We start from the raw sequence: 27303 nt of genomic DNA, 5'->3' as shown, positions 1-27303 counted from the left end.
CTTGCATGGGGACTAATATCAAAAGCATGCACATCAGCATGTGCTTAAGTTCTTTGTATAGTAGAATATTAATACTATTTGAACTTTCATGTCTAAAACAGCTCTCATAAATAGGCTTTATATACTATACTGCAACTGGACGCAGTTAGATGCAAATGATGTTAGATTAACAAGCTGGGGGACACTCGCCATGTAGTAGTATGAACAAAACTGAAGAGTGCATTTATGTCTTTTCTTCAAAACTATTTTTTTATTTCTTTTATATGAAGCTCATTAAAAGAAATCTGAATAATGTCAAGAGAATGGCTTCACATCCAGTCCATCAGTATTGTAAGTGACTCACACTTACTAGTACAGAAGAGATAACGTTCTGTGAAATACTATAGTATTAATGAACATCTATCTTTTAACCTCAGATCTCACAGGAGCACAAGATGGTAGCGTTCGAATGTTTGAGTGGACAAGGCCGCAGCAGCTGGTTTGCTTCCGGCAGGCTGGGAATGCCAGGGTCACCAGAATGTATTTCAATTCCCAGGGCAATAAGGTAAGTACAACATTTAGGGTGTTTCCTTTTTTTTCTTTCTTCACAAGGAAACATATGGTTGTGCTGTGACCTGTAAAACAGTTCTAACTGGTGACACACAAAACTGTTAAGATGTCCTAGAATGATGGCATCAGGAGTATCATTTCATTCACTTTGGCTGCATATGGAAGCTTTGTAATAAACGCTCACTCCTATTCTCCTTTCTTTTCCTTCACACTGCTATCCTATATCGCATTTGCTGCATTTTCAGACTGTTTGTTCTCCCTGTTCTGAAATCTCTGTTCCTGTGTGGTGACCTTTTAAAATTAACATTTGAAAGTGATATTGAGCTTACTTATTTTGTAGAAGCAAACTTGTATCAACCTAGGCACAGGTCTGGAAGTGCTTCACACTTTGCATTCTGGCCAAGAGAAAGTTTTGACCCTAAAGATATATAAAAAAGACAGCCTATTAGTTGAGGAATGTAAGTATACTCCAGTACAGTGGAGAGCAGAGAGTACAAAGGAGCCATACACTTTGGCCAGAAATGACTCTGTGAGGTTTATGAGATGCAGAAAACAGAGTGGACAAATAAAGAAATTGGGAGGAATACCCACCTTTTCAGTTTCTCGTCTTGCCCATTCCGTTCCTTTAGCAGGTTCTTGTCTGCACTTTACTGAGAAACTGTTTAACTTCAGTAGACTTAAAAGACATAAAAAGTGAAATAAAGGAGTTTGGACAGGACTGTAAGATAGCTATAAACCAGCAAAAGCTCAACATCAAGGAATAGCTGGAAATACAAACTATCTTCCAGCATACCTATTTTCATGTAGCATAAAAACTCATTTAAACTTTTTTAAAAATTATTTTAAAATAGTGGTTTGATTATGTTTTGAGATACTGCAATCAGAGCATCTCACGAGAATCAGTTTTAACTAAGAAATGAAGAGTACTGGTTGTGCCCAGTGCTTCACACGGAGGTCACTCAGGTGGGACTCATGAAATGTGACTAAAAGGAGAAAATACAAAAAATAATTCTTACTATTTCTAAAACATTTTCTAGAATGTTTATAGTTATAGAACATGCTGTATAGAATATACAGTATTGTTATGCGTTTTGGTGAACAAATTCAACTCAGTTTACCATTCATGGTATCGTACAATCCTTCCACAATTGTTCTTATAATGCTTCTTTGGCACGCTGTCGTGTTGCTTACTTTACTAAACATTTTCAAGAAGAGTAATGATGCCTCTGTAAGCTTTAGCATTTAAAATGAAGATTTGAAAGATAAGCTTCCAAAGCCTCCATTTCCAGAAAAGAGTTAGGTATGTAGGAGAGCAATCATTAAATCATCATTAAGCAATCAGCAATGAACTCATTTGGCTTCTAAACTACTTTTCTGTAGCCGACAATCGTCGTTGATATTTAATGTGCAGGCAATGGTTTGGTGGTTTAGGTGTTTTTTCCCTGAAGTCAGCTGTTGACTGTCATGAAGTAAGCACCCAGTAAGCAGTACATTGTGCTTAATAAATACTGTTCGATCTTTGCAGTGTGGAGTTGCTGATGGCGAAGGATTTCTAAGTATTTGGCAAGTAAACCAAACCACCTCAAATCCTAAGCCCTATTTGGTAAGTACACAGAATCGTTGTTGGGTTTTGGGTTTTTTTTCCTTTTTAGAGAGGAAATTTAAGTCTCTGAGACTTCAGACACATCAATAGCATCAGAGTTTCACAGACACGTTTTTGATATTGCTGCTTTTTTATTGGCACACTTTATCAAAACAACTGCAGAGCTTCAATGATACATCTTTGGAAAACTAGTTATACAATAACCATAAGCTGCAATGTAATTACAAATACTACTTTAGCATTTACCCTTGATTAAATTAAAAATCAGAGCTGACAGTAATGATTTGTCCTCCCCAAGACTTAGTAAAAATACGCTCTTCAGTTATTTTTACTGCTGCTTAACAGTACATGAAGATCATGCTTAATTTGAAATTCAGGCTGTTATGATACACTATATTTGGATTTGCTATAGTTCACTTATTTTAGTGTATTTTTATTTTATAATGGATTTTTAATCCATTGTTCCATTCTCTGATGTTTCAAACTGTGTTGCCCATCAGGTTCTAAACTTTGCGTAACCAACTGTTTGTATTATGCTATCGGTGACATCAGACTGATAGTAACTTTTGATGCAGACCACAACTAGTAAGATTGCATCTTTTTTGTTTTGTTTTTAATAGAGTTGGCAGTGCCACAGTAAAACCACAAGTGACTTTGCATTTATAACCTCTTCAAGTCTAGTTGCTACATCGGGACAGTCCAATGATAACAGGTGTGTTTAATGAAACAATGAGGAATTTCACCAAAGCTGCCTGTTCATCTCCATTAACTTGCTACTCTTGTGCATTAATGTGTGGCTGACATTTTAAGGCTCAGTGTTGTAAGCTTGTTTCCCAAACTTAGTTTTTGTGAGGAGTGGTCAACAACAGTTAAGTAGATTTTTCAAGGTGTATTCCAAATGCAACTCATTTGACATAATGCTGTTGCTGGGGGGAGAAATATTTTTAGCAAAGGCAAGATAATTCTTTGAAAAGAACAACTTCTATAATTTCTTGGTACAACCTAGGACTAGTACACAGCTTAAAGGTAGAAAGTATTGTTCCACTAAGAATTCTGAAAGAGCATAGAAAGAATTAAAGCTCTTAACTCTTTGCATATGCTCTCCAATGACTGCAGAGAGTCAAGGGCTCCTTGTTCGGTTCTGCCTTCTATGTTTTGACATAAAATGTGAACACTTCCCAAGTGAACACCCTGTGAATCACTGAGCATCAGGCCACAGTGACTTGTTGTTTTTTCCCCACAGAAACGTGTGCCTCTGGGACACTTTGGTTTCATCTGGTAACAGTCTCATACATGGTAAGTACTGCAGTGAAGATTAAACCTCTGCTTCCTATTGGCTAAGGAAATAGAACATGGGTGTGCTTTTGGCTAAGGGGAAGAATTTGCACTGGGAACTGGTCTAAATATGCATTGCACACTAGTGCACACACCAGAACTGGTACTGTGTAGTCCATGTAGAAAAGTATGAAGAAAGAATGTCATACACAAAGCTGGTTTTGTGACAGTATTAAGGTCTGAAATATTTGCATACAGCCCTGAAAAAAAAATTAACAGCTAACTAATGAAGGCTGCATTATTGAACTCTCACATGTATGTAGGCTTTTACTTAAACTGGCCCTTAATATATCCAGTACTCTGTTGAAGGACAGAGGAGAAGACAACTGCAGGTAATAGCAGAAGCAATTCATTCTGTCTGCTGGCCTTGTCTGTCGGCACTTGGACTGGCTTCTTAAAAGACCTTTGTGTCTGTTTGACCATGTTCAATAATTTCATCTTTATGTAACAAACTAAAGCAAAATTCAGTCACGTTGTGCTATGAAAGAAAAACACATACAAAGGCAAATAGAATATCCTGGGCTTTTTCAAAAAACAAATTTAACCATCATAAACCTCTGCAAACAACTGCAGTACTTGAATAAGCCATAGATGCATGCTGAGATTCACATTTTAAAACTAGCAGATTTCACACAAGTTTGGCCTCATTTTAAAGAAATTGAATCAGGCCTCCTATGAAAAATAGGAAATTAAAATATAATAATAGTTAATTAATATTTACCTTAATGTTCAGCTGTAGTATTTTTTAATTCAAGAACCTAATCTAAGTTAATATGGTGAATTTATTATTTTCTTATTTTTTTAATTTGGGTGTGCACCTGGTATTCTAAAATAAATTAGATTACATATCATGCTTTCTCGTGCATTAGATCTATATAGCTCTTCTGAGAGCAAAAAGCTGCCAGCTGGTATGACATTACCCACGTGAAATAATGTTATCTGTCAAGTTAAAAAATATTCAGATAACGATTTATAGAAGAAATGCATTTTTACATTGAAAGCTACTTACAATTTCAAATCTATTACATTCTGACATCTTGCTCCTCCAGCCTTCACTTGTCACGATCACGGGGCCACAGTACTTCAGTACGCACCCAAACATCAGCTGCTGATCTCTGGCGGCAGGAAGGGGTATATCTGCATCTTTGACATCAGACAGAGGCAAATCCTTTCCAGCTTCCAAGCACACGAATCGGCTGTGAAGGCCCTTGCCCTGGATCCTTCTGAGGACTATTTTGTTACAGGCTCAGCAGAAGGTAACATGAAGGTAAGATATGGGAGGACTGAGTTGCATAGGAGAGTATTTAGCACTGTAAATAGACAGATGAATGTCGTAACAACGCAAACAAACCCCCAAACCTACATTTGGGGTAGGGCATGCTTGCCTTACGTTAATAATGTAAACTGAACTATGTCCTCCTGAAGCAAGTAGGTTTTGTTCTCTGCTAAAGAAGATAAACCAGTTTTTTCTTTAAGCTGTGTGGCTGAATTTCAGGTTGATAAAGCAAAGTATATGATTCTGAAATCTTGGCTTATTTTTCTCTCTTAAAAATGTTCTGGTTTTACCTTTGGATATTTTTCTAATACAGGAGGCGCTCAGTAACCTCAACATCACGTAAAGTTTCTGTAACACCAAGTTGTGGTATTTTGCTTGGTGCTGTAGCCCCAGACGGCTACTGAGATGCCACAAGCAGTAAGAAACAAACAACAGTAAAAAATCCCCACAAAACGGAAATACAGTCCCTGTTTCAAAGGGCTTGTTTCCTGAATAGGAAAGGAGGGAAATACAAGACCATGGCAAAGAGAAGGAGAAAGCAGTTTCTTTCCTTACAGCTGGACCTCTTGGACTTGTAATTGTTGCTAATAAGGAACAAAAAATACCCTTTATCATTGCTGAATAGGGTTTAAAACAGGAATCTGAAACAAAAGGGAAAAGATACAAATCCTAATTTTAATCTCCTTTTGTCATTTGCTATTCTTTTGATACAGGTGTGGAGACTGACTGGCTATAATTTAATTCATTCGTTTAAAAATGAACATGCTAAGCAGTCCATTTTCAGAAATATTGGTGCTGGAGTCACCCAGATTGAAACTGTGCAAGGCAATCGGATCTTCTCCTGTGGAGCAGACGGCACGCTGAAAATGAGGGTTCTTCCCAGCGCTTTCAACATACCCTCCGGCATTTTTGACATTCTGTAGTGGGGTGGGAGCTAATCCTGGGTTTATATAATGTCCCTTTAAGTGGCTAAAATCACCGTGATATGCACTGTGGAAAGGAAACATCCAGTTTCCTTTCAAGGCAGTTACTGCAGCATCAAGTATAATGGGGGAAAACATTACAAAAAATCCTTTAAAAAAGAATAAAACCAAACCTCAACACTTTTCAGCAGGTGTATTTTGAGTATGTCCATAAGGATCACTGGGGTGGAAATGCATGTACTGTATTGTAAAAGTAAAGAATTACACCCAGTACGGTCGACAGTCAGAGGAGGGGTTATTGCTCAGTTATTGCTCAGTAACCCCCAAGCTGCATTTACTAAGTGTATTGTAAAGATTCTGACAGTGGTCAGTCACTTCACAAGCACTGTGGCTTTACAAGTCAGTAAGCATTTCTGATGTGATTCCAGTTATTTTTATTCCAGTTATTCCCACTAATTGAAGCATGTGTACAACTTCTCATTGTAAAATAGTTCAGTTTTAATTAAGGGTACTCAGTGTTATTTGATTTTTGCGAGAAAGTGTAATGGATGCAATGCCGTGGAAAATGTGCAATCAAGAACGTACTGTGTAACACGTATCATTTTATGCTGAGGGGTTTTTTTTCCCAGTTGATATTAATACACCGTTGATACTGCAACTTGCACATCAACACACTTCTAAATGCGATGGTTTTAATTTGCACACTCTTTTCCTTTCTTTGACAGCTGTGTTTTCTATTGGTCACCTGCCTTTACTTTAGGAATGTATTGTAAGCACTAAATGTTTGTAGTGAAGACATCCATGATTCTAGTCAGCTTTTAGTTTGGAAATTCATTTGTCCAGAATATACTTCATTAAATGAAGCTGTTAAGAGAATACCAATGGAACATATAATGCCACAATTCAGATGAATGTCAGGCTTTATGTGGCCATCTAGTAAATAGTGGATTAAACTGGTAATTAAATTATTACCACAGTATGTTGTATAAACTATGCAGAGTTCAATATCGTTTGCTTGTAATATAACTAGCTACTGTTGTCAGATGTATTTTTCTGTTGTAAACACAACCACGTTCTTAAGAGACTGGAACGGATGTCTGCGTATTTAAATGTTCACACACTGTCTTATTCCTCCAATGAAAATTTTGATGTCTGTGCTGTATTGTAAAATATACTAGAATAAAAAGCACCTTTCTCCAAAGGTGATTTTAAATCGCAGGCTGTGAAGTACAGGAGGTACGAAAAGAAAGAAGAGTAAATGTCATTGTTTAGTTTTCCCTTTGTAAGTTAAATAAATTACTTTTATTTCATGGAACAGTCCATCCCAGAACTCTTCCTTATATTTAAATACATTTAACTAAACATCTGGTAGATTGACTAGATACTGCCTGAGCCTGGACTGAGATAAAACAGATTAGCTGTTTGCATGTTATATTCAGCTGTCCTAGTAAGCCATCACGTTACCAGAATTTAGTTCTTCATGACCAAAGGCAGCTGCAAGAAACACAGCTGGTTCTGATTTTTTCAGCCAAAAGGTGTTTAAGTGATACTTTGCTTCTAAACATTTGAATGAGCTTTATGAACTTTAACCAATATACACAAGCGGCTTAGAAATACAGGTGGGGGTTTTCTAGGAGCATGACTTTGAGTACAGATACTGTAAGAAACAGTAGGGATTTATGTTTCAATGTTAAATTTAGAAATATTAAATACCAGACCAAAATTAAAATAAAAACTTCCTATTACTTCTCCCCAACAGCTCTGAAATATTTGAATGAGAGCGGGCATTCTCTGAATTAAGTTTAATCCCAGATTAAGTCACTGAGCACTATGATGAATACACGCATTCCTGCTCCAGGTATTTTATTTTTCTAAGAATATCAGCAAAAAAAAACTATACCCCGCATTTTGTGATTTCATTTGTATGGATGAATGTGGGGATGGTTTTTAATCAATATACCTTCCTATAGTTAAGTATAGTTACAAGCAGGTTATAGCGGTATAATTTACATGGCAGAGAGGGCAAGGAATTTTACTTCCTCTCTTCAATTTTATACCTCGTTACTTTTCTTCCCACACTCCATTTAGTAAACACAATTTCATGTACAGTGAATATTTAATAATCCCATTATTCCCATTTTCCTTGTACTTGGGCTGGATTTTGCTTTTGATTATGGAACAGTTCACTAGACTTGCTGAACTTGAAGCTTTCTGATTTTTCCATTTGAAAAACCATCTCCATTATTTTTAACAGCTGTGTATCTCTGTCCAAGAAGAACGTTCCCCGAGAATCAGTGGAAAGTAGTAAGTGAACACGGCAAAGGTATTTGTACACGAAAGTTTGTTATTTAGACTTTTATACTAGACCATAATCACTGACTAGAAAATTATTGCAGATAAGACAATAGCAACTGAAAGTTATAAATAGTCTCTGCTGAACACACGACCATAGAATAATCAATGTACATTAGATATAATTATCAGCTGAATAACAGGGGAAAAACAAAATCTGTGCTGTGTGCCAGCTGCAATACTGAACAGCTTTTCTTTTAGAAGGACGACAATTGCCTATATAATTGAAGTGTGTTTATACAAGGTGCCTGATCTCCCTTCGATGCACACTCAGAAACCACCATCAGCGAACAGAGAATTATACCAAATGAAGAGACCCCCAAGTGCATATCATATAGCTTGAAATCATCTATTTAGTCAAATATGGCTCTCATACATGACATTTTAAAATATCTTCATCTGCCAAAATGTACAGGATATATCATTAAGCTTCTATTCTCCCACGTATACAAATTCTTATCTCTTAAACTGTATGACAGCATAGCAAGAACAGACTGTGAAGACCGTAACTCAAACCTTGCATCAATCTGCTTCTCTTTCAATAAATCAAATGCAAAACTTACTGTCATATCCTTCGTATCAGTAACATATATAATGCCACATGCTATGAACGCGTTACCAGCCTTAGACTTGGGATATGTAGTGTTGATATGCCGAATGACTGAAAATGTTTCTTCATCAACATGTGCTACTATTATATTTTCGTCTGTGCTTGAGGCATATATAATCCAAAGACCCTTCTCATCCACTGCTACGTTGAAATAGGTCTTCGAGTTAGAAAAGAGGTAGTTACGACCATGATATAAGGCATTTTCAATTAGCAGTGTGCTCAACGATGCATTATCAAGCCCAAATCTGAAATGAGATAAAAAGTATTCGGTATGTTGTGTTAAAAATCCATTTTCATACACACTTCTTGGTAGAATCAACTCAGAGTGCATCACTAGTGATAGAAGCGTTGTTGAAAATACTTGAGTTCAAGGACTGTTCCGATGCCTTTTAAGATTAAGTTCTCCACTCAAAGCACCTTCCAAAACATTAGGAGAAAATTCCAAAGTAACAACCAATCTAAAAGATGCACAAGGCCATGAACTTGCTTTGGTAGGTTTCACTTTATTTAGTCTATGAGCTTTATTATCACCAGGATGAAAGAAATCACTAAAAGGAATGGGCATGAAAAAGAATTACATACCGGGTGAAGGCCCAAGCCTGTGAAATGAAGTCTGACAGAGGTTTGTTTGCTTTCTACTAGGTGGGAACTAAGGAGAGAAGATCTGATTGACCAAACCAACCTGAATTCTGGGCAGATTCACCTAGTCTTCCAGTTCAGCTTTGAAAACAGTTCAGATAATGCAGTGATTTGCCCAAGAAAACATCAAAGGAATAAAAATTCCACTTCTGCAGAGCCAAAATTCTGACCTGATGCCGCCCCCACCAGGACAGCCTCAATGTCTCATCTCTGATTGATGTAAGAAATTGGTCTTATTCCTTGAAATTCCTTAAGAGGATGATAATCTGAGGACAGTGGCACTTAGCAGCTAAATTGAGCTCCTCTATTAGTTTAAGAGGGTAACCAGCTACCTTCAAGACACAGTTGCAGTTTGCATTTAATTACTGAATAACAGAGTGTTTTAGCAAAGGCAGAGAGCACGCTTTATCCTTTAGAGTAATGGCCTCTGTAACGATGCAGCCGGCACTGGCTGAATTCTAACTGTATAGCTCCATTCCTCAAGTAGAGAAAAAATCATCGCTCAATACAGGAATCTGCTACAGTTACCAAAGTTTTCAGAAAAAATAACAGGCTCAATGACAGGAACATTCCAGATCCAGGAACTTACAAGGGAAGGAAAAATACTGGAAAAATATTTTTTCTGTGGAAGAGGCATTGATAGCAAATGCTGGAAAAATCATCCTAAGAGAAGTCAAGAATTACTGACTACATGATTCCCCTCAGCTTTTCTAAAACGCGTGTCTACAGCAGCTCCATATCCCAGCAGCACGTATGTACAATAAAAACAAAAGGCTTCAAGCCTAGAGAAGACCTGAGAATGTGTGTCAAGCCAGTTATCTCACCAGTTGCTTCACATTTCTAAATAACCTCATCAAGGGCTGGAAGGACAGCCCTGAGCATGAATAATCACATAGAAATGCAGATTTTCCTCCTTTTTCCTATGAAGAGACAACTGGATAAAAAGCATCTACATGTTCATTAGAAATGTGCATGATCTGCAACACAGAACACCCTGTCTTTTCCTCTTTCATGTGAAAATCCTGAAGGGAGCAGAAAAGTGACAATGACCATTTCATTCCTGAGGTTCTGTTCTGCTCCCCCAGTCAGCGACAGTCTAGAACTCCAAATGGTTCCAGAATTCCTTAATCTTCCAGCACCTAGGGGTAAATGGCAAGATGTAGTGTAGTATTTTCAACGACCACAAGGAACTAAAGCTACCAACACTTTTCCAGTTGCTAAAATGAAGCCAACTAAAACTAACAGAGGTGGGAAAGCATGTTATGAAACAAAAAAGAAAGGACAAAGCAATCATCCTGAGAAAACCTGCCTAAGGTCAGCCAAACCTGGCTTCACCAGCTTTTCAATATGACAGGAAACTCCTTTTAAATACTTTTTTCAACATTTGCAAAGTGAACCCACCAAGGCCTCACCTCTTCTCTCTCTAGTCAATACAAAAGTCAATACAAAACCTCTCAGAAGCTCTTCTGGAGCCCCAAATCAAGGGCTTCACTGTCACAGAATTCACAGACTCATTCAGCCTGTGCTGACGGTAAATAACCTCAGGGCCAACAACTGAACAGCAAGGCCATCTCTCAGCTATTCTTAGAGACGTTTTGAATTCCACACATAGTCCGTGTTCATCTCTACGCGAAGGCATCTCCCAATTAACGGTACGCAAGCAAAGCTGATGAAACTCTGTCCTGTCACTGGGTATTGCTTAGACAGAGATGGTCTTTTACAGATGTATAAACAAAAAGCCCTAAAGATCAAGGAGGTTGCCAAAAAGTGTACTTGTCTTTGGCAGAATAAATATTATAGAATCCAAGCAGCTTGCTCACATTCCTTGGCATCCAAATGAATATAGGAAGGCAGCACTCACACCTGCTTGGGAATAGACATCAAAGTATAGTAATGTTCTTGGCTCAAACATCAGAGTCATGTAAGAGAACTTGAAAGCAGATGCAATCTTTCCCTTGCCCTTGGACTGTCTTCCTTTGGCTCTTCCCACAAGATGAGGTTTTGGTTTTGATTTGTATTGTCTGTCTCTGTCCTGAGTAGAGACTGAAAAACAGAGATGTGATTCCCAGTTTCAGTTCAGGGAGATACATTAGGAGAGTTGTAGGAACTTCTTTTCACAAGGAAATCAAGGAGCGGAGCCGCTCCTCCGCAGCGGGAAGGGCAGTTCAGCAGGTCGCCACGTCCTCAGCTGCTGCCCCCGCGCATCCCCTGCACCGCAGCGCGGGCAGCGTCCGAGAGCGCGGGCACCGGCCCAGCAACGAGCTCGGGAAACCAGGCTGCACAGGGGTCACAGTCCCAGAACCGCTCAGCTGTGTCCCACACTGCTGCTGAACCAACTCTGACTCTGCTAGGGGCACAGGCTATTTTTTAAATCAGATATTATTTTCTGACCCCCAAATTCCTTAGTCCGTTCCCGTATCTTTCTCACAATTACAAGCACAGCAAGGAATCCAAGTGCAAGACACCCACAGCAATGCGATGTATCATAGAAACCTGTTGGACCCCAGGAGAGCCAAAAGAAAACTCTGTTGTCACCTCTGCACGTGGCTGCTGCTTAATCTGCAGGCTCAGTTGTCCTATCAGGCAGTAACTACTCAGGTTACCACTTAGAAGTGGAGCTGAACCCTCCTTAAGAACTGTCACAGCAGAGCAATGGACCTGGACTGCCCTCCCACAGCACCTGCACACACACATGAAGACTTGGGGCCCACATTCTAGTTACAGATTGGAAAGAATCAGTTGTCCTGTTCTGGAAAGAACTCTGAACCATTCCTCCATTCTTCCTATTCTAAACAGGACCAAAAGGAGACATAAAATGCACAAGGAAGTGGTCTGCTTTCTGAGGTTCACTTGTGTCACTCTAACCCATTGCTCCTTCCACAACACCACTGGCCTTAAGCCAACTACATTTTACTTACTTCAGAATGACATTGGTTCCTCCCTTTTGATAGTACAGATGATTGTTTTGTACTGCGTGACCACATCCATGAAAGAACCCTGAGATGTTTACGATCCTGTAGGTGTCATTCAGCAAGGCATTGGAATTCTCATATTCTTTTATAGAGCTTCCTAAATGAAGGGGAAAACATGAAAAATGGACTATCGTTTGGTTCATCTGATTTTGAAGTCTCTACCCTAAAATTCAGTCTCTACTGAAAGTCAATCTCAATCTGACAGACAACAATTGTCATTTGTGTTTTCAGTTGTCATTCAACTTGCTGGAATAATAAAAAGAATCGAGAAACCAAATCTATCAGAGGTGCTGTTCACGGGCCTGCTTCCCACAGACCTAATTCTGAACACAGTTGGTAAATACACAGAAAACATTTCCTTTTTCCACTTGGGCCCTAGAACTTTTCCTGCACTAAATGTAGTTCATGCAGCACCAGATTCATTTTCATGCCCAGCTGGATGGAAAGGCACAACTCCTAGCTACAATCTCGGGAAGTAAAGCCATAGGAAACTGTTCAGAGGAAAGAATAATAAGGCATGAGCAACAGGCATTTAAACTTGGGTTAGGTATTAAAAAATAAATCATCAAACAAGCAAAAATACCGAAATCCTCAAGCTTTTTCCAAAATTTGTTTTGGACTCTGAATATGTCTGAAGACACTACAAATGTCTAAATGTCTATAACCATATGTATGGTCAAGTATTGGACAGGTAAGATGGAAAACATTCTGAAAAAGGCGTGGGCAAAACCCCATCATATGTGATTAAAAATATTAGTTTAGCCTGAAGGAATTAAGAAAGCAATGTTAATATAACAACTGATTTTGGATCAGTGGCTACTACCAGCCTACCTGAAAAATGCATGGTGAGCCAAATCCGCTCATCGCTTACATTGGCGGGTTCCCGCATCCAGGTTCCAAACGTTTGCTGTACCGTGACAAAGTGGACAGGGCTTCCCACAGACGTTATGACACATTCTGGTAGAGAACAAGCACACGTCAGTTACCTGGGACATTCCAACAGTGAGCAGCAGTTACTCATGCTCTGTGGCAGTTTACCAGCTTTTCTGGAAGGACCAGGGCTTCTGTCTTCAGCTTTTCCAGCCCGGGTGTCGTCATTTGGTACCGCACACGCCTCCCCCAGGGCTGCGACACAGAAAGGAAAAACATGTCATTTTTCTATATTTGACATCACAGACGTGCACATCGGTGACTCCACTAAAATACAGGAATGACAACCCGGATTTTGTTTTGTCTGGTGGAAAAAAAAAAGCTTAGGTTGGTCTGGTCAAGAAAAGAGCTTAGGAAAGACTTAGTGTGGTTTGTCAGGCTGACAGTCACCTTTCAGGAGTAACCAGTTTTGCTCAACAGATTTAATTCCTTCGCTGTGAATGTCTGAGCAGCTGCTCAGGAAGACGGAGCTGCCCCTTTCCTTAGGCACCTTCAGACAACGGAGGTAACCGGCAACTGGCTGATTTAGCACAAATACCAGAAATGCTTTCCTGAGAATGAGCGATGGCTCAATTCAACAGCTTCTCGCCCAAAGCTACATACACCAGCAGAGGGGGTGTATTCTGTATGCAACACCGGAGATTTTGCTTGTGTTGTTAATGTCCAAAATAGTAATAAAGTACTAACACATGCACTGAGCACGTAATGCATAAGAATGGAGGTCAGTCATCCATGCTATTAAAGGGGCAATATGAAGGCCTGAGGGATATTATACACTATATTCCTTACACAGATAGAAATGGTTCAGATTAGACACAAATAATAAACACCTGGCAACATTTTCCCCCACCCTTCAATAATTCACAGAGTAACTGGTTGGCCCTTCTCTTAGTTTTTACTATTAAAAAAAGTCTGAATGCAAGTATTTATGGACATTTCTAAACAGACCTCTTTTGTCTATGAAACAATGCGACACATTTCAGTTTGCTTAGAGTCAAAAGCCACGGAGAGCAGTTCTCAGCTCTGTGCTGCAGGTATCCTGAGCTCACTGCAGCCTTCTTTTCTAATTCCATTCGTACTTCCATCTCCTGACACATTGCACTCTGCTTGGCACGCAGGCTGCAAATTCTTTCAGACATTCATTTTCATTGTTGCCTTCCAGTATCTTTCTGGGATTTACAGGGTTATGATGAAATTTAAATGAGAAAGACACTAAAAATACGAAATAGCTGTAAAGTAACGCTGAAAGGGTACTGTGACATTCAGGAAAGAAGGGACAGATTATACCGCATTGTTGTTTTCTCCTCTAGGTCACATCCTCTCTTTGTTCATGCAGAAGGAAACTACTCCAAGATAGATCGAGAACAACACGTATTTCTTCTACACATTTATCTAGGGCATTTGGTGATGCAACATTGAAAGTCTGGAAGTGATCACAGCATCCCTCTGAAATAAGGCACAAGAAGTGAATCCACCTATGGGAAGATCAGTGCCTATAGCTGGAATCCAGCAATCCCTCTGGATTCCCTTCCAGCCTCTGATCTCCAAATATCGTCAAAACATCTCAAAAAGGAACTCACTCAGCATCAGTAAATTTTCTTGAGCTGAGTCTAATCGATACAGTCAAATACTGAATGAGCAGTTCCCTATACAGTAGCTTATCTAGGACTATAGAATAGCCCAGAACCAGGTCAGTGTTTGTAATGAAGCTGAGTGCACTACTTGCATTTGAGGATATTTGCAGTACTCTGAGGATTTTCAGCTGCATGAAACTGAAAGCAACTACGATTAAACCAGAGACTGTTATTGGAAATGTGCAGTGCTTTTCACCCAGAAAAAAAAAAGAAAAAAGAAAAAAATATAAAAATATAAATATCCCACTGATTCCTATCATAAAATATTCCAGCCGAGAGTTAATGGAGTTTGCAAGATATTAAACCCATTGATTTGGTCTGTTTGGGGATGGTGGGAAAGGCAGAGTAAGGGAGTGGATCAGAACGTTCTGTTTCTTTTAGAATTAGCAAACGGTTCCCAGTACCACTGAGAACAAATAGGAACAAATACACCTGAGCTTCCAACTCATTATTCTCTTCTTTCGGAGAAAAGAAGTTTTGACCTGATTCAAAATTTAATTTAAAGAAACCATTCTTGTATTCTTATGTAACAAGTTAATTACAGTTGTAAATCATTATGTGTATTCTCTTCTCTACAAAGCGATACGAATATTTAATTAAAAACGCTGTTTTACTCTTTGAATTTTGCTAATGAGATCTCTCATCCGACGGCCTCTCGGGCACAAACGCCCCTCGAGGACGTTCTCCTCTTCGCAGAGTTGAGTAGAGCTCCCGTTTGACACTGCGACGTAAAGTCCATCACAAACCCATCAGATAACTTCTCCAAAGCACTTCAGTCTGTTTCACCACTTGAAAAGAGGCGACCTGAGTGCCTGTTCCAATTATATCTTGTACAACAGTTCATCCATTTCTGAATTTGAAATACGATGAAAATCTCCTCCAGCTACCTACTTGCTGTTGTTGAGCGGCTCTTCACACTCTATTCTGATATTCAACACCCAAAATCTCCTCATTGACGTTCCTACATGCTACTAAAATTACAATTACATGCTACATTAAAAATAAGAGGCAGAAATAATTGATATATGTTCCACTCCATATGAAATATTCACTGGTTAATAGCATTTATGATAATATTTTTTTAAAGATTTTTCATCTCAGCAAACTGTACAGAGTGATGGTGACATAAAAACACGTCACTCTATTAAAGCTGAGACACACAAATTGCTGTTTCACACCTTGCAAGTGCATGAAGTCCTTGTGCCGCTCCCTTTCGGTACGCCCATCAAGAAACCACGTTCCCAATTACAAAATAAACCCCACTTTACCAAAGACTGTCACAGTAACCCTCTTATTCTGCAGAAATGTGACAGATTAGTAACTGAGCCATCCTTTGCTATTATCCTTTATAGGATCACTCTGCCGTCCCTGAAGAGGAGCATCTCAGCCGGGAGGAGAATGAGCCCAGAATTGCAGGGCTGGAACAACCACCTCGAATGCGACACCACCCAGGTCCAGCGTGCAGATCCAAACCCAAACGTTTGCTTCCATTCCCAAGCTGGAGTAAGCTAGGAGTAAGCTGTTCTCTGCTTCTCTTTGCTTTCCATAACCAGCTAATACCTCGAACCAAAATTTACAGTTATCACCGTACCGCAACGTTTGCAGAACCCGAATTCCTGAGCATCCAAACCACCAGCTCATAATAATAATAATAATAATAATAATAATAATAATAATAATAATAATAATAATAATCAGTGACTTTAAAACCAAAGTGCAGCAGCTGCTGGACTCAGCACGCGGTCTATGACCTGGCAATCTGCATACTCGTTGTTTGGTTTTAACAGTATCTGCTGTGCCATGCGCAGCCGCGGTTTGAAGGAAACCCACTCCACAAAGCACGTGCTCAGCTTTAAGTTCGTGCAGCTTTACTGACGTCAGCAAAATTAAACACTTGCTTCCCGCTTTGTGAGACTCGGAGCAACAGGTTTCATCTTGAAACTGTTTAAATACTAAAAGGAACAGCGGAAGGAACTGACCTGTGGATTTGCTGCTGTACACGTTCTCCTGAAGCTGTGCTTTACCTTTACGTTTTCCTGGAGGCCCTGGGGGTCCCGGGGGTCCGGGGGGCCCTGCTGGTCCAGGTTCACCTTTTGCACCTGTGTACAAAGCAGAGAAATGTATGTGTCTACATCATAGACTCTGAGAGGTTTCTAAAACAGCCTCTCTCTTCTTAAGGGGTTTGTGCACACAGAAATACAGTAGAAGGAACTCACTGGGATGCTGTTGGCTGCAAGGTAACCGTACAGAACATCACAAGTTGTAGGACATCAAGGCAATTTATCTGCCTGCATTACAGGCACAATTAAGAGTTATAAAGCTCTGTTGCCTTTTGCTTACTGTATTGTAAGACCTCAACTTCAGAGGCTACAGCACTATAATTTCACACAGCTTATCTCTGGATGCTTCATTTATTCCTGAGCGGAAATCTGCCCCCTATTTTCTAACAGAAAAATAAAACTACACTGCAAGGAGAGCAGGAGGAGGCCAACTGGAAGTGTACCGGAAAGGGTGCAATTCATGTACACATCAACCTCCTAACGGCCAAGCAGCAAAGTTTTTTGAAGACTCGCATTAAAAAGAGAACAGAATGCCCTGGGCTGGGCAATACTCAACACTTCGCTGAGGACAACGTGCTGCTTGGTCCTGCTCTTGCAGATCAGCTCATGTTTCCATTCATGAAGCAGAGTATTTCTTTTTCTGCCGAGTACCCAGTTACAAGAAAGCTCCTAAGGGCGCTTCCTCCTACCTTCTAATATCACATCATTGTTCGCATCCCCCTTTTCGCCCTTCGCTCCTCTTGCGCCCTTTCCTCCTGGCACACCGTCCTTGCCAGGCAAGCCCATTTCTCCGGGTTCTCCTTTCTGTCCCCGATCACCTTTTGGTCCTGGCACACCTAGAAATAAAGAGCATTTCAGTACCAAGAACTCTGGTCCAGTATGAAGCACCAAACAATTTTTTTTAAATACAAAACATACTCACTTCAGCTGTCATTTTCGCCCAGATTTAGCTGGACAGCTGTACTTTGTTCCAATTTCAAAACAACACTGTAACCTAATATGAAGGGAGAAGGTGTACAATCATGTGCTGCAAATAATACACTCTTTACTTAGGGATCTCTGAGTTTTGAACGTGAAATACACAGACCTGGGCCTTGTTAACACTGGCTGGAGAATTTCTGGGTAAGCAGGAATACAAAAGAAAGATGTGAAGTAACACACTTATTTCACATTTGCAAGGTGCTGCAGAAGAGCATGTTCATGGTGCCTCTAGACTTGATCTTCAAGCAGTTATGCACTAACTTTACAGCATAGATTGCACTTTTAATCTTTTCCATTGTCCCACTAGAGCACAGATACAGCCACCTAGTATTGTTTTCACACGGCTTTATAACCTTCATTCTATGCCTGTTAGAAGCACGAACAGTCTACATTCCACGTAGATTTTGCACTTGACCATGTAGTGAAGTAAAATCACAGTAAAATATTTAACAAGATATTCCTTTGTCCTGCATTATTTAGTTCTGCAATAAGGGAAACAATGTGAGTTTGCACAACCGAGACACCAAACACCTGCATCCTCTACTTTGGTGGCAGTTGGTATTCTCTTGCTTTAGGAGAAACATAGTGGTTGTAAAACTGAAATGTCAATGTCTTGCAGGCAGAGGTTTCAAATAAATTAGATTTGTTAGTATTTGAGAAGAAAACGCTTTTTTTTTTTTAACTAATTGCTTTACTATTTAAATTTATTTTGTGAAATGGGAATCACAATTTGGGGGTAAAATGTGTCTTCGGCACAATTGCCACCTGACTGTCTGAAGACTAGTTCTCACTTTCATGGCCAATGACTAAATAGACACGCCGTGTAGTGTTGGAGGATACAGAAGACTATTGTTCCAGCCAGCAAGCCCACCTGGCTTTCAGTCCAGCACGCTGGGGTACAACTGTCCTCTGTCACCAGTGTTTGCCCCGTCCCACTTGCACACACGCTGATGTGCTGCACAGCTGAGAAACAACAGCACCACTGCTGCTGGGTCTCCCCGATCTTAGTGGAAACACGTCATGGTGAAGTCAGTAAGTTAGGCCAAATAGTTTCCTCAGCCATAAAAAAGCTGCTCAAAGACCAGCTAAGTAGATAATGCAAAAAAAGAAGAAAAATATGGAAGCATACTGTTCCTGCCATAGTTATTACGAATCTGGAACCAAAACTGTGGTAATGTGCAACAACTACCAACCCCATACTCTGGCTTTTTCTAAGACGTGAAGTCAAAGGGCCATTACGTTGGCAGGTTAAGGGAACTGAAATGTTCTTACAATAACAGTATTTAGTAGGAATTTCAGAATACTGGAAATCAATACAATGTATTCAATAACCTTAATTTGCAATATTCTGTGAGTATGTATAGCACCCTCCTCACGGGACTGAGTCTGGAGGAATCTACCAAAGCTTAGCGTAAGAAAATGAATGCTACGGAATTCTGTAACATGCAACTTCTTTGTAAACATTGAAGCCCTTGTCCCCATACAAAGATCTAAAATAAAACAGTAAGAATGGTTTGGTTTGGTTTTTAAACAGCTACCACATATATATAGATATATATATATATATACCTATTCTTCCTCTTTTTCCATTTATTCCTGGTTCTCCCTTCTGTCCCGGAGCACCTGGGACTCCATCCGATCCATTGTAGCCAGGCAGTCCATCCAGTCCAGGAGGCCCTGAACAAATCAAACAGTATAATTGAATTTTCACTGTTAAATGCAATTTATCCTTAAATCTACCACATTTACATATAGTATACTTTTATATTTATTTATTTATTTATTTATTTATATTTATACATTCTTTAGACACACCAAATCCACTAATTGAGCATTTTGTTCTCCATGCCAATAGAGCATCCTCCTCGATAATAATAATTAAAATACAAAACAAACAAATCCCAAAGCAAACAAACAAAACCCCACAAAGCCACAACACACAACCCACCACCAAAGCAAACAATACAAACAAAACCCACCCACCCGCAACAAACAAAAAACTATAAAAACAAAGGTAAGTTGCTTGTGATCAGCCTTTTGGATTCCATTTCTAGGAAAAGACAGCGGAACTCGTCCTATCTCTCAATCTGACGGTGACTGTAGCATCTTCCACAAACCACACAAGCTCCAATGTTGCTTCTGCTGCTGGTCGGACTAATCTAACACGAGAAAAGCATTTCCCTGCTTGTCCAGGGTCCTGTCGTGCCAAACCACAACCAGTCGATGCAGGAACGATCACTCTCTCTTCGTCACTATCTGAACCCCCCCAAACAAAAAGCACCGACCCCTTCCTCATACAGAGAATTATTGTAAGCAGACCCACAGCTCAAGCACAGAAAGAGAGCAAGTAACTGTTCTACAGCTCAGCAACCACATGAGTGGTAGCAGAGAGTTAAATAAGAAAGAAGGAAAAGCTATGGGGGAGGTGGTGGGTGAAATCAGTAACCAACATTTTTAAAGAGGTGTTTTATTGGTGTTAAATTATACTATCAGTTTACTCTTTTTTATATACATATATATATAAACAGTCATCTCTACAGCTACACGCTACTTAAGCACTCTTAATTCCATATGGTTTTGATAAACTATGTTTTAGCAAACATGAAACGATTCTGTTTCCTCCACTAGAGAAGTATAATGTTTAAATCACCCCAACCCTCTCAGAAGGGGCACAAGTTGACCTAAATACAAAAACTTAGGAAGGCAGGCAGTCATTCAACCCTCCCTCGTTCTAATCAGCAAAAGAAGACTATTCCATAAAAGATCCGTTTCTACGTTTCAACGTTTTGTACCCGTAACTGTTTCAATTACTCAAAAATACGACTGCAATTACGCGAGTGTCTCACCTGGGGGGCCGGGGGGACCTGCAACAAGAAGCAGCAAAAGAAAACAAGAAAAAAAGAAACTATGAGTTTAAGCCAGCAATAAAACAAACAAACTATTCCAGATTGAATTGATTAGTATTAGTTCATAACAGTAAAAGGGGAGGAAAACCTCTCAGCATTCAACATGAACATCTATAGATTTAACTGCTTTGTATTAAAATTGACTATTCGAACATTAGCAGAAACTCAGAGTTACTGGAAGAACATCCTTAAAATCAATTACACACACACATGTTGCTTTTTGCAAATATCAGTTGATACAGGTTTGACAAACAAGCACCTCTACAATGTAATCTCACTGGCAGGGGCTCGGGTACCTTCACATGCTTTGCATCCATGGCATTGTAACAACCATTATATTTAATTTATACAAGTGTTCTCCAAGATCCTGCTTCAGTAGAAGAAGAATAGCTTTACAATACTGATGAATGTCACAATTAAAAATCCTGTTGCAAATACACGTTAAAAATACACGCTACACTTCTGTGTCTTACAGACATTTCATTGTAGTTCAGGATTCAGACTATTTGAATAGGAAGAAGAAAAAAGTCTTCTCATTCCTATCAACAATCAGGCTTTTCACATGTAATTGTTCTCCAGACTGGACGCAGCTCCCCACAGAACCCGGTTGGTGTACTAGAAATGGGACTTGCTTCACTTATTCAGCAACATGTAACACAATAAAATCTGTCTCTTAGTTCAAGCATAGGACCTTAACGAGAAGAAAGCACAGCAGGCAAAAGCGAGCAAGAAAACGTCTCTGTAACAAGATTTATCTTATGTGATCCCCTAGAAAGAAAGCGCCAAAAGAAACCCCACAAACAGGAAAAGCAGGTTAGGAGAATACAAAGAAAGGTGGCAGTCGCAATTAAAGAACCAAATTAGTTCTGTGAACATTTTTCTCCAGCCAACAAAGTACTGTATTGTTTCAACAAAACTCTCTACGACAGAAAATAACAGTAATTACTAGACTTCCCCAAGGAAGACAATTTTCAGGATTAATTAGAAAGCATTACGAGTAAAGTGAAAACCATTTTATAATACCATTACAGCAATTATCCCTTTTCATCAGTACAGGCAGTAACAGCAGTTACCATCTTTCTGCCAATTTTCCAGTAAATGACCATTTTTTCCACACTACCATGTTACATCCATTAGTGCACTCAATCACTGCCTCATCTCAAAAACTGAGGAGCTTGATTATCCTTGTCTAAGAGAAATGAGAAAGGTCCTGGAAAACCAGCGAACAGAGAGGCCTAGAGCAGAGAAAAACAGTCATAGAGACAGAATTTGGTAGCGTCAAGAGAGCAAAAAGGTGCAGAAGGCACCAAATAGCATGAATTCCGAAGTTGGGAGCCCAAAGAAACAAACTCTTAGGTTGCCTGTGATGCAGCTTCAGTTGCCATCAGGACTGATCTAAACTTTCAGAAGCAGCATTTCACATCTGTGTGTCCTGTGGTAATTCTCATTTACGTTGAAATCAGTGGAGCCAAATGGACCTTCCAGCCATTTGAAAACACAAACCAGACGGCAAGTGAAGCGTTTTCTTAAACTCACTGAAAGTGGCTTATTTCTAGTCTTCTTATTTCTAGTCTTCTTATTTCCAAAAAGAACACATGACTCAGTCTGTTACAGACTTCGAAGCCAGACCACAGCCATTGCATTGGCTACTACCTGACATTTTCTTCGCCAAGTAACATAGAAAATGCTCCCATCAGCTCGTCCCAGCCAGCAGATGCTCCAAACCCTCAGCAGTGACACGTGAAACCCAATGTTCTGTTACCGTGGGCCAAGGCGGGGGGCAAACACATCCACACAGCAGCTACAGCGACGGAAGGAAGTTTCGACACCCTGTGTGTTCACCCCACGTTAGCCCTGAAGTGTGTGGACACACACAGAAATACCCACCTCAGACCTCAATTAGTGTGTTAAACACCCAAGTCTGTAAGATTTGCTTATGAAAACTACATGGGAAGGAAATAGCTCCAAGTGTCATCAACCGAGCTCTTCAAATTCTGACATTTATAATATGCAGGTACAGATAAGTCCCAAAGTAGCACCTATTGTCTTTTTTTTTTTTTAATAAATAACCCCATTGATATGTAAATTCTGCGCGAATAAATAGCGTAGTTCTTTGACGTAGTCATCGACCTCAAGTTCTTTGAAAATATTGGAATTCTGCATTTCCAAAGCTAACATAGGTGCAATGTTTAAGGCAATAAACATACCTGTTAGGCATATCCCTTTTGTGCTGTTACATAAATCCACCATCACTCGGACCTAATATTGCAAAGAAAGTGAAGTTGAAAACAATGCACACCGTAACAGTAGCTAGTTTGCTTGGCCTACAGAAATAACTCCAAAAACAAAGATACAACTGTCTGCTCTGTGCTTATAAGAATAAGCAGTTTGGAGCAACCTTGACATTGTGACACCATCCATCTGTAAAACAGGGTTGGTGTCCATCCATTGCCTCTATCAGTGGCAGGCATAAAGGCCAAAATCAGCCAATAAATAATACATTCAATTTTATTTTACATTCATATTAAAGGGTAGACGCTTTTCCAACATAGCATATCCAGGAAGAAAGATGACCTACACTCCAAGTAAGTGATTTCTTATCTTGGAATAACCACCATCTACAAACGTGGAATGGACCTTCGTCCATTCAAAATACTTCATCCTAACAATGACAGGCTTTATAAAAACCAAGCACTAACAGACACTCATACCGGTGCTTTTAATCTAGAGTAGACTCAAGTTTATCGATTAACAGGTCATCTTTGCAAAACACATGGCTTTTGGCTGGGCAAACATTCACATTTCATGTTCGGCCCCACATGCTGAGAGTCAACACTCATCAAACCATCCAGCAGAAATGAGAATATTATGAACACGAGCACTGGAAGTGCCTCAGGTCTTTATGGGAAAGTCTAATGCTTATGCTAAGAAAAATATTATTATTTCAGGGCTGTGCAATCTACAATAATTTACCCAGAGTTGCTGTTGTATTCATCTTGGTGCAATTACCCTATTTGCAAATAGCGTAACGCACTATTCTCAAAAGACGGAAAAAACCAAGTGCAAGTCAATCTGAAAGGCAGCCTGACATTTAATGCCAGCAAGTTTATTTGCTGCTGTCAATCATTATCTTTAAAATCAATGCACCATCAGCTTCAAGTGACAAATCTAACAGGCTCAAATAGAAGACAATCATTTTCATGGTACGTATTCTTTTGCTGCAAAATCAAACTACATTTGAGTATGGATTTCAATTCTGTCAGATATATGCTGAGAATTTACTGGATTCCAGACTCTGCTGGAAGAGCTCTTATAAATACAAGTTTTAGACTCAATTCAAATAAGCTGAGAAGAGCTAACTGGTTTTGAATACCAGAATTTGCTTTTCTCTTTCCCCTCACACCCCTTGAAAACACTTGGCTTCTACCCTGTAATTTCTAAAATATGTGTTGTCCACGTATATTCCAACTGCATTTTAATCCGAATGGTTTTGTTGAGGTTGCTGAAGCGATTACAGCTTGCTCTGCAGCCCTCTAATTATCTCAGCAGCATTATTTTTACCAATCAGTGCCATTCAGGTGACAATTAAAACACCTGGCACTCAAGAAGTGAGTGTGTTATAGCAAATAGCCTAGAACCTCCAACTTAACCATAGAAGATGAGTCCTACGCCAGTCATGCAATCGGCCAGCGTCACCTCTGCCATGAAGAGCAGCCACACACAGAGAAGTATCTTATTTAAATGCTAAAAGATTCATTTTCTCATGAAGAAAGGGTGAAAAAAGAAAAAGAGACAACCCAAACTATGAAGCAACTACTCAGACCGTTAAATATCCATAAGCCGCCACTTCCTGCACTGGTTTAAATCTCACTTTCAAACTTAATGCTCACAAACTTAGACTGTTACCCTCTCATCAGCCTTCCTACAGCAACAGATTCGCCAATTTCCTATTTTTGTTCTCTTACAGAATAAATATATATATTTATAAACGCATAAATAAATAAGAGGCACAGAACCAAAAATATACTCATACCACAAAAGCTAAAATATGATTTTTGATGCCTAAAGTTATTTCAAAGACTGTTGAAGGGCGGCCGCAGCGGGTCTCCCCGTGCAGAGCAGCAGGATGCTGACACCTGTAGTCGCAATGTGCCGCAATCTGTGCCTCCCCACTCGAGAGATCCCACCCCGGCACAACCGCCCTGCAGGGCCCACGCTCCACAGGGCTGGACCGTGGCTCTAGGGCCATCCCACATAGCAGGGACCATCTCACCAACCCTAAGGAAACTTGTTCAGTGCTACAAAACCATTCGGGTTTTCACGTTGCGTTAATGGGAGTTGGATACAAAATATAAAAACGATGGACTGCAAGGTGCTTGAAAATTTTTCTAAGGACTTTCTTCCTCTTGGGCATGTGGGTCTGCACACAGTCACCCACCCTTCAGAGCAGCAGCCAGAAGGAGAAATATTCGACGGGAATGTGTAAGAACAAAATGGCACAAAAAGTCGCCAAGCAGCTCCCTGCAGGACACATACGTTTAAATGGAGCACATTGCACGCAGCATTAGTCACAGTGGTGATTTAAACAGAGAAGCTACACAAGTCTTGCTACATGCTGTTAAAATACACACAATGTCACTTGGTACTATTTTGAAAGGGCAATAACACTCATTGAATCCGTACATGCTGCTTAATGACAGCAGAGTAGCATATTTAACTGCCGCTGTCATCCAACTGCCATACATGATTTAAGCCTGAGCACGTAACAATAAATGGGATTAGCAGCACTCAGGGTCAGGATTTGAATATTTTCTCCAATTATTTTATTTGTGGACCCCTCAGACTCAAAGAAGCAATTCTTACTGCATGGGACACAATGAGCTGCAGCTGCCAAACACCAAGATGATTTCTTAAACAAACAGGAAGGAGTTTTGACTAAATGTTGTGATGAAAAGCGTAGCTACAGCACACAAAAATATTTCACAGGAGTAGCAAGTTTTCTAACATCTGATTAAACAAACAAAAAAAAGACAAACAAACAAAATACCCCTGCCTTTTTTCCATTTCTTTTGGTATAGGTTTCTAGAAAGCCATTTATGTTTTCAAATTTGAAATAATTCGAATAAGCTACCGGGTCCCCCCTCGGGGCCTCGGGTCTGTGCAAGTCACAGCATCCCAGGATGTCAGGGGTTGGAAGGGACCTTGAAAGCTCATCCAGTGCAATCCCCCCATGGAGCAGGAACACCCAGATGAGGTTACACAGGAAGGTGTCCAGGCGGGTTGGAATGTCTGCAGAGAAGGAGACTCCACAACCTCCCTGGGCAGCCTGGGCCAGGCTCTGACACCCTCACTGGGAAGAAGGTTCTTCTCAAATTCAAGTGAAACCTTTTGTGTTCCGAGAGACCCCCAGCGGACGCCCCGGCGCTTCCGTGGCCCCAGCAGGAGCCTTTGGAGGACGGGTGCCCGCCCCCCACCCCGCCGGGCCGGGCGCCCCCGCCCTACCGGCACCATGGAGTAGGTCAGCAGCATGAGCATCTCGTCGTTGTCGGCGCGCACGTGTCCGCGGGCGCGCTCCCCGCGGCGGCTCCGCTTGCTGCGGGCGGCGGGGGGCGCCCGCCCGGGGCCGGCGGCGCCCAGCAGGTCCCGCACGGAGCCGTTGCCCGCGCCGGGCCGCGCCGCCTCCAGCTCCCGCAGCGCCGCGTCCAGCTCCCGCCACTGCGCCAGCAGGAACAGCGTCCCGGCGGCGCTGAGCGCCGACAGCAGCCCCACGGCGGCCAGCAGCCAGCGCAGCGCCCGCCCGCCCGCCGCCTCCATCGCCGCGGGGTGGCTGCGGACGGGCGGGCCGCCGGCGGGGAGGGCTTTATGCCCCCCGGCTCCGTGGGCCGCTGGCTGGGCGGAGGGAGTGGCGGCGCGCCGGGCCCCGCCGGAGCGGAGGGACGGGGTGCGGAGCGGAGCGGGGCGGGGGACGCGGGGAGGCAGCGCCGCCGAGCAGAGGGACCGCGGCCCGGCCGCCCCCTCCCCGCTGCTCCACCGGCTCTTGGCACCTCGGGGACACGTCGCCCCCTCCCAGTGAAGCCGGGCAGGACGGGGAGGCGCTGTCAGTCATTTCCAGAGGGGGACGCTCGGACTGCCTGTATCCGCCCCGGCCTGCAGTCACAGCCGGCTTTGGCACGGCTCAAATTGCACACGACTTTTTCCAGCTAGCGAGGTTCTCGTTAACTTAATTCCCCAAAGCTGTGATGCAAGCATAAGTGTTACTGCATAGTAAAAATCCCTCCTTACAAGCACAAGCTCATACAAGCACTTTGCTATTTTCAGAGCATCGTACATCACTCACTAATAACACTTTACCTGTTGCTTTACATGCTCAAGCACAGATTTCTCCCAAATTACTCCTGCTAACTCCTTTGTGACATGGGATATCTTCAATATAACAAATTTTGCTCCTGATTAATTCATAGTAAAGATAAGAAAATTAATTACCCAGAATTACACTGTTGTAAAGCACAGCAGAATTTTACTGAATACGAAGA

General features: G+C 41.0%; 2 protein-coding genes across 5 annotated transcripts in view; one reads left to right on the top strand and one right to left on the bottom strand.

The window, feature by feature from the left end:
• Positions 1–7001, top strand: part of DMXL2 (Dmx like 2) — a 49585-nt gene extending 42584 nt beyond the window's left edge. For all 4 annotated transcript variants that reach the window (XM_065076432.1, XM_065076430.1, XM_065076433.1 and 1 more), the window contains 7 exons: positions 270–330; positions 417–544; positions 2075–2152; positions 2773–2864; positions 3396–3448; positions 4537–4754; positions 5477–7001. In XM_065076432.1, the coding sequence (XP_064932504.1) occupies positions 270–330; positions 417–544; positions 2075–2152; positions 2773–2864; positions 3396–3448; positions 4537–4754; positions 5477–5686 (840 nt within the window). In that variant the 3' untranslated portion in view covers positions 5687–7001. The remainder of the gene's footprint in view (positions 1–269; positions 331–416; positions 545–2074; positions 2153–2772; positions 2865–3395; positions 3449–4536; positions 4755–5476) is intronic.
• On the bottom strand, positions 6299–26802 carry GLDN (gliomedin). The gene is made up of 10 exons (XM_065076455.1): positions 26273–26802; positions 22978–23029; positions 20711–20728; positions 19434–19541; positions 17573–17719; positions 16803–16922; positions 13298–13384; positions 13091–13216; positions 12206–12356; positions 6299–8893 (listed from the first exon to the last, which is right to left on the bottom strand). The coding sequence occupies exons 1-10, from the start codon at positions 26582–26584 to the stop codon at positions 8434–8436; spliced, it is 1581 nt and encodes a 526-aa protein (XP_064932527.1). The 5' UTR covers positions 26585–26802; the 3' UTR covers positions 6299–8433.
• Positions 26803–27303: the final 501 nt, after the last annotated feature.

Source organism: Columba livia, chromosome 11 (assembly GCF_036013475.1).
Source record: "Columba livia isolate bColLiv1 breed racing homer chromosome 11, bColLiv1.pat.W.v2, whole genome shotgun sequence".
Taxonomy (NCBI): Eukaryota; Metazoa; Chordata; class Aves; order Columbiformes; family Columbidae; genus Columba; species Columba livia.
The sequence above is the reverse complement of the archived record's forward strand: the minus strand, read 5'-3'. Positions and strand labels throughout refer to the sequence as shown.

Bases quoted from the DNA above. Each gene is read 5' to 3' on its own strand.
- GLDN (XM_065076455.1), bottom strand. From the start codon at position 26,584: ATGGAGGCGGCGGGCGGGCGGGCGCTGCGCTGGCTGCTGGCCGCCGTG. The intron at 13,385-16,802 runs GTCAGTTCCTTC...TCTGTGTCGCAG, and splicing joins GTACAGCAGCAAATCCACAG to CCCTGGGGGAGGCGTGTGCG. The intron at 8,894-12,205 runs GTAAGTAAAATG...ATCTCATTTCAG, and splicing joins GGAACCAATGTCATTCTGAA to ATTTGGGCTTGATAATGCAT.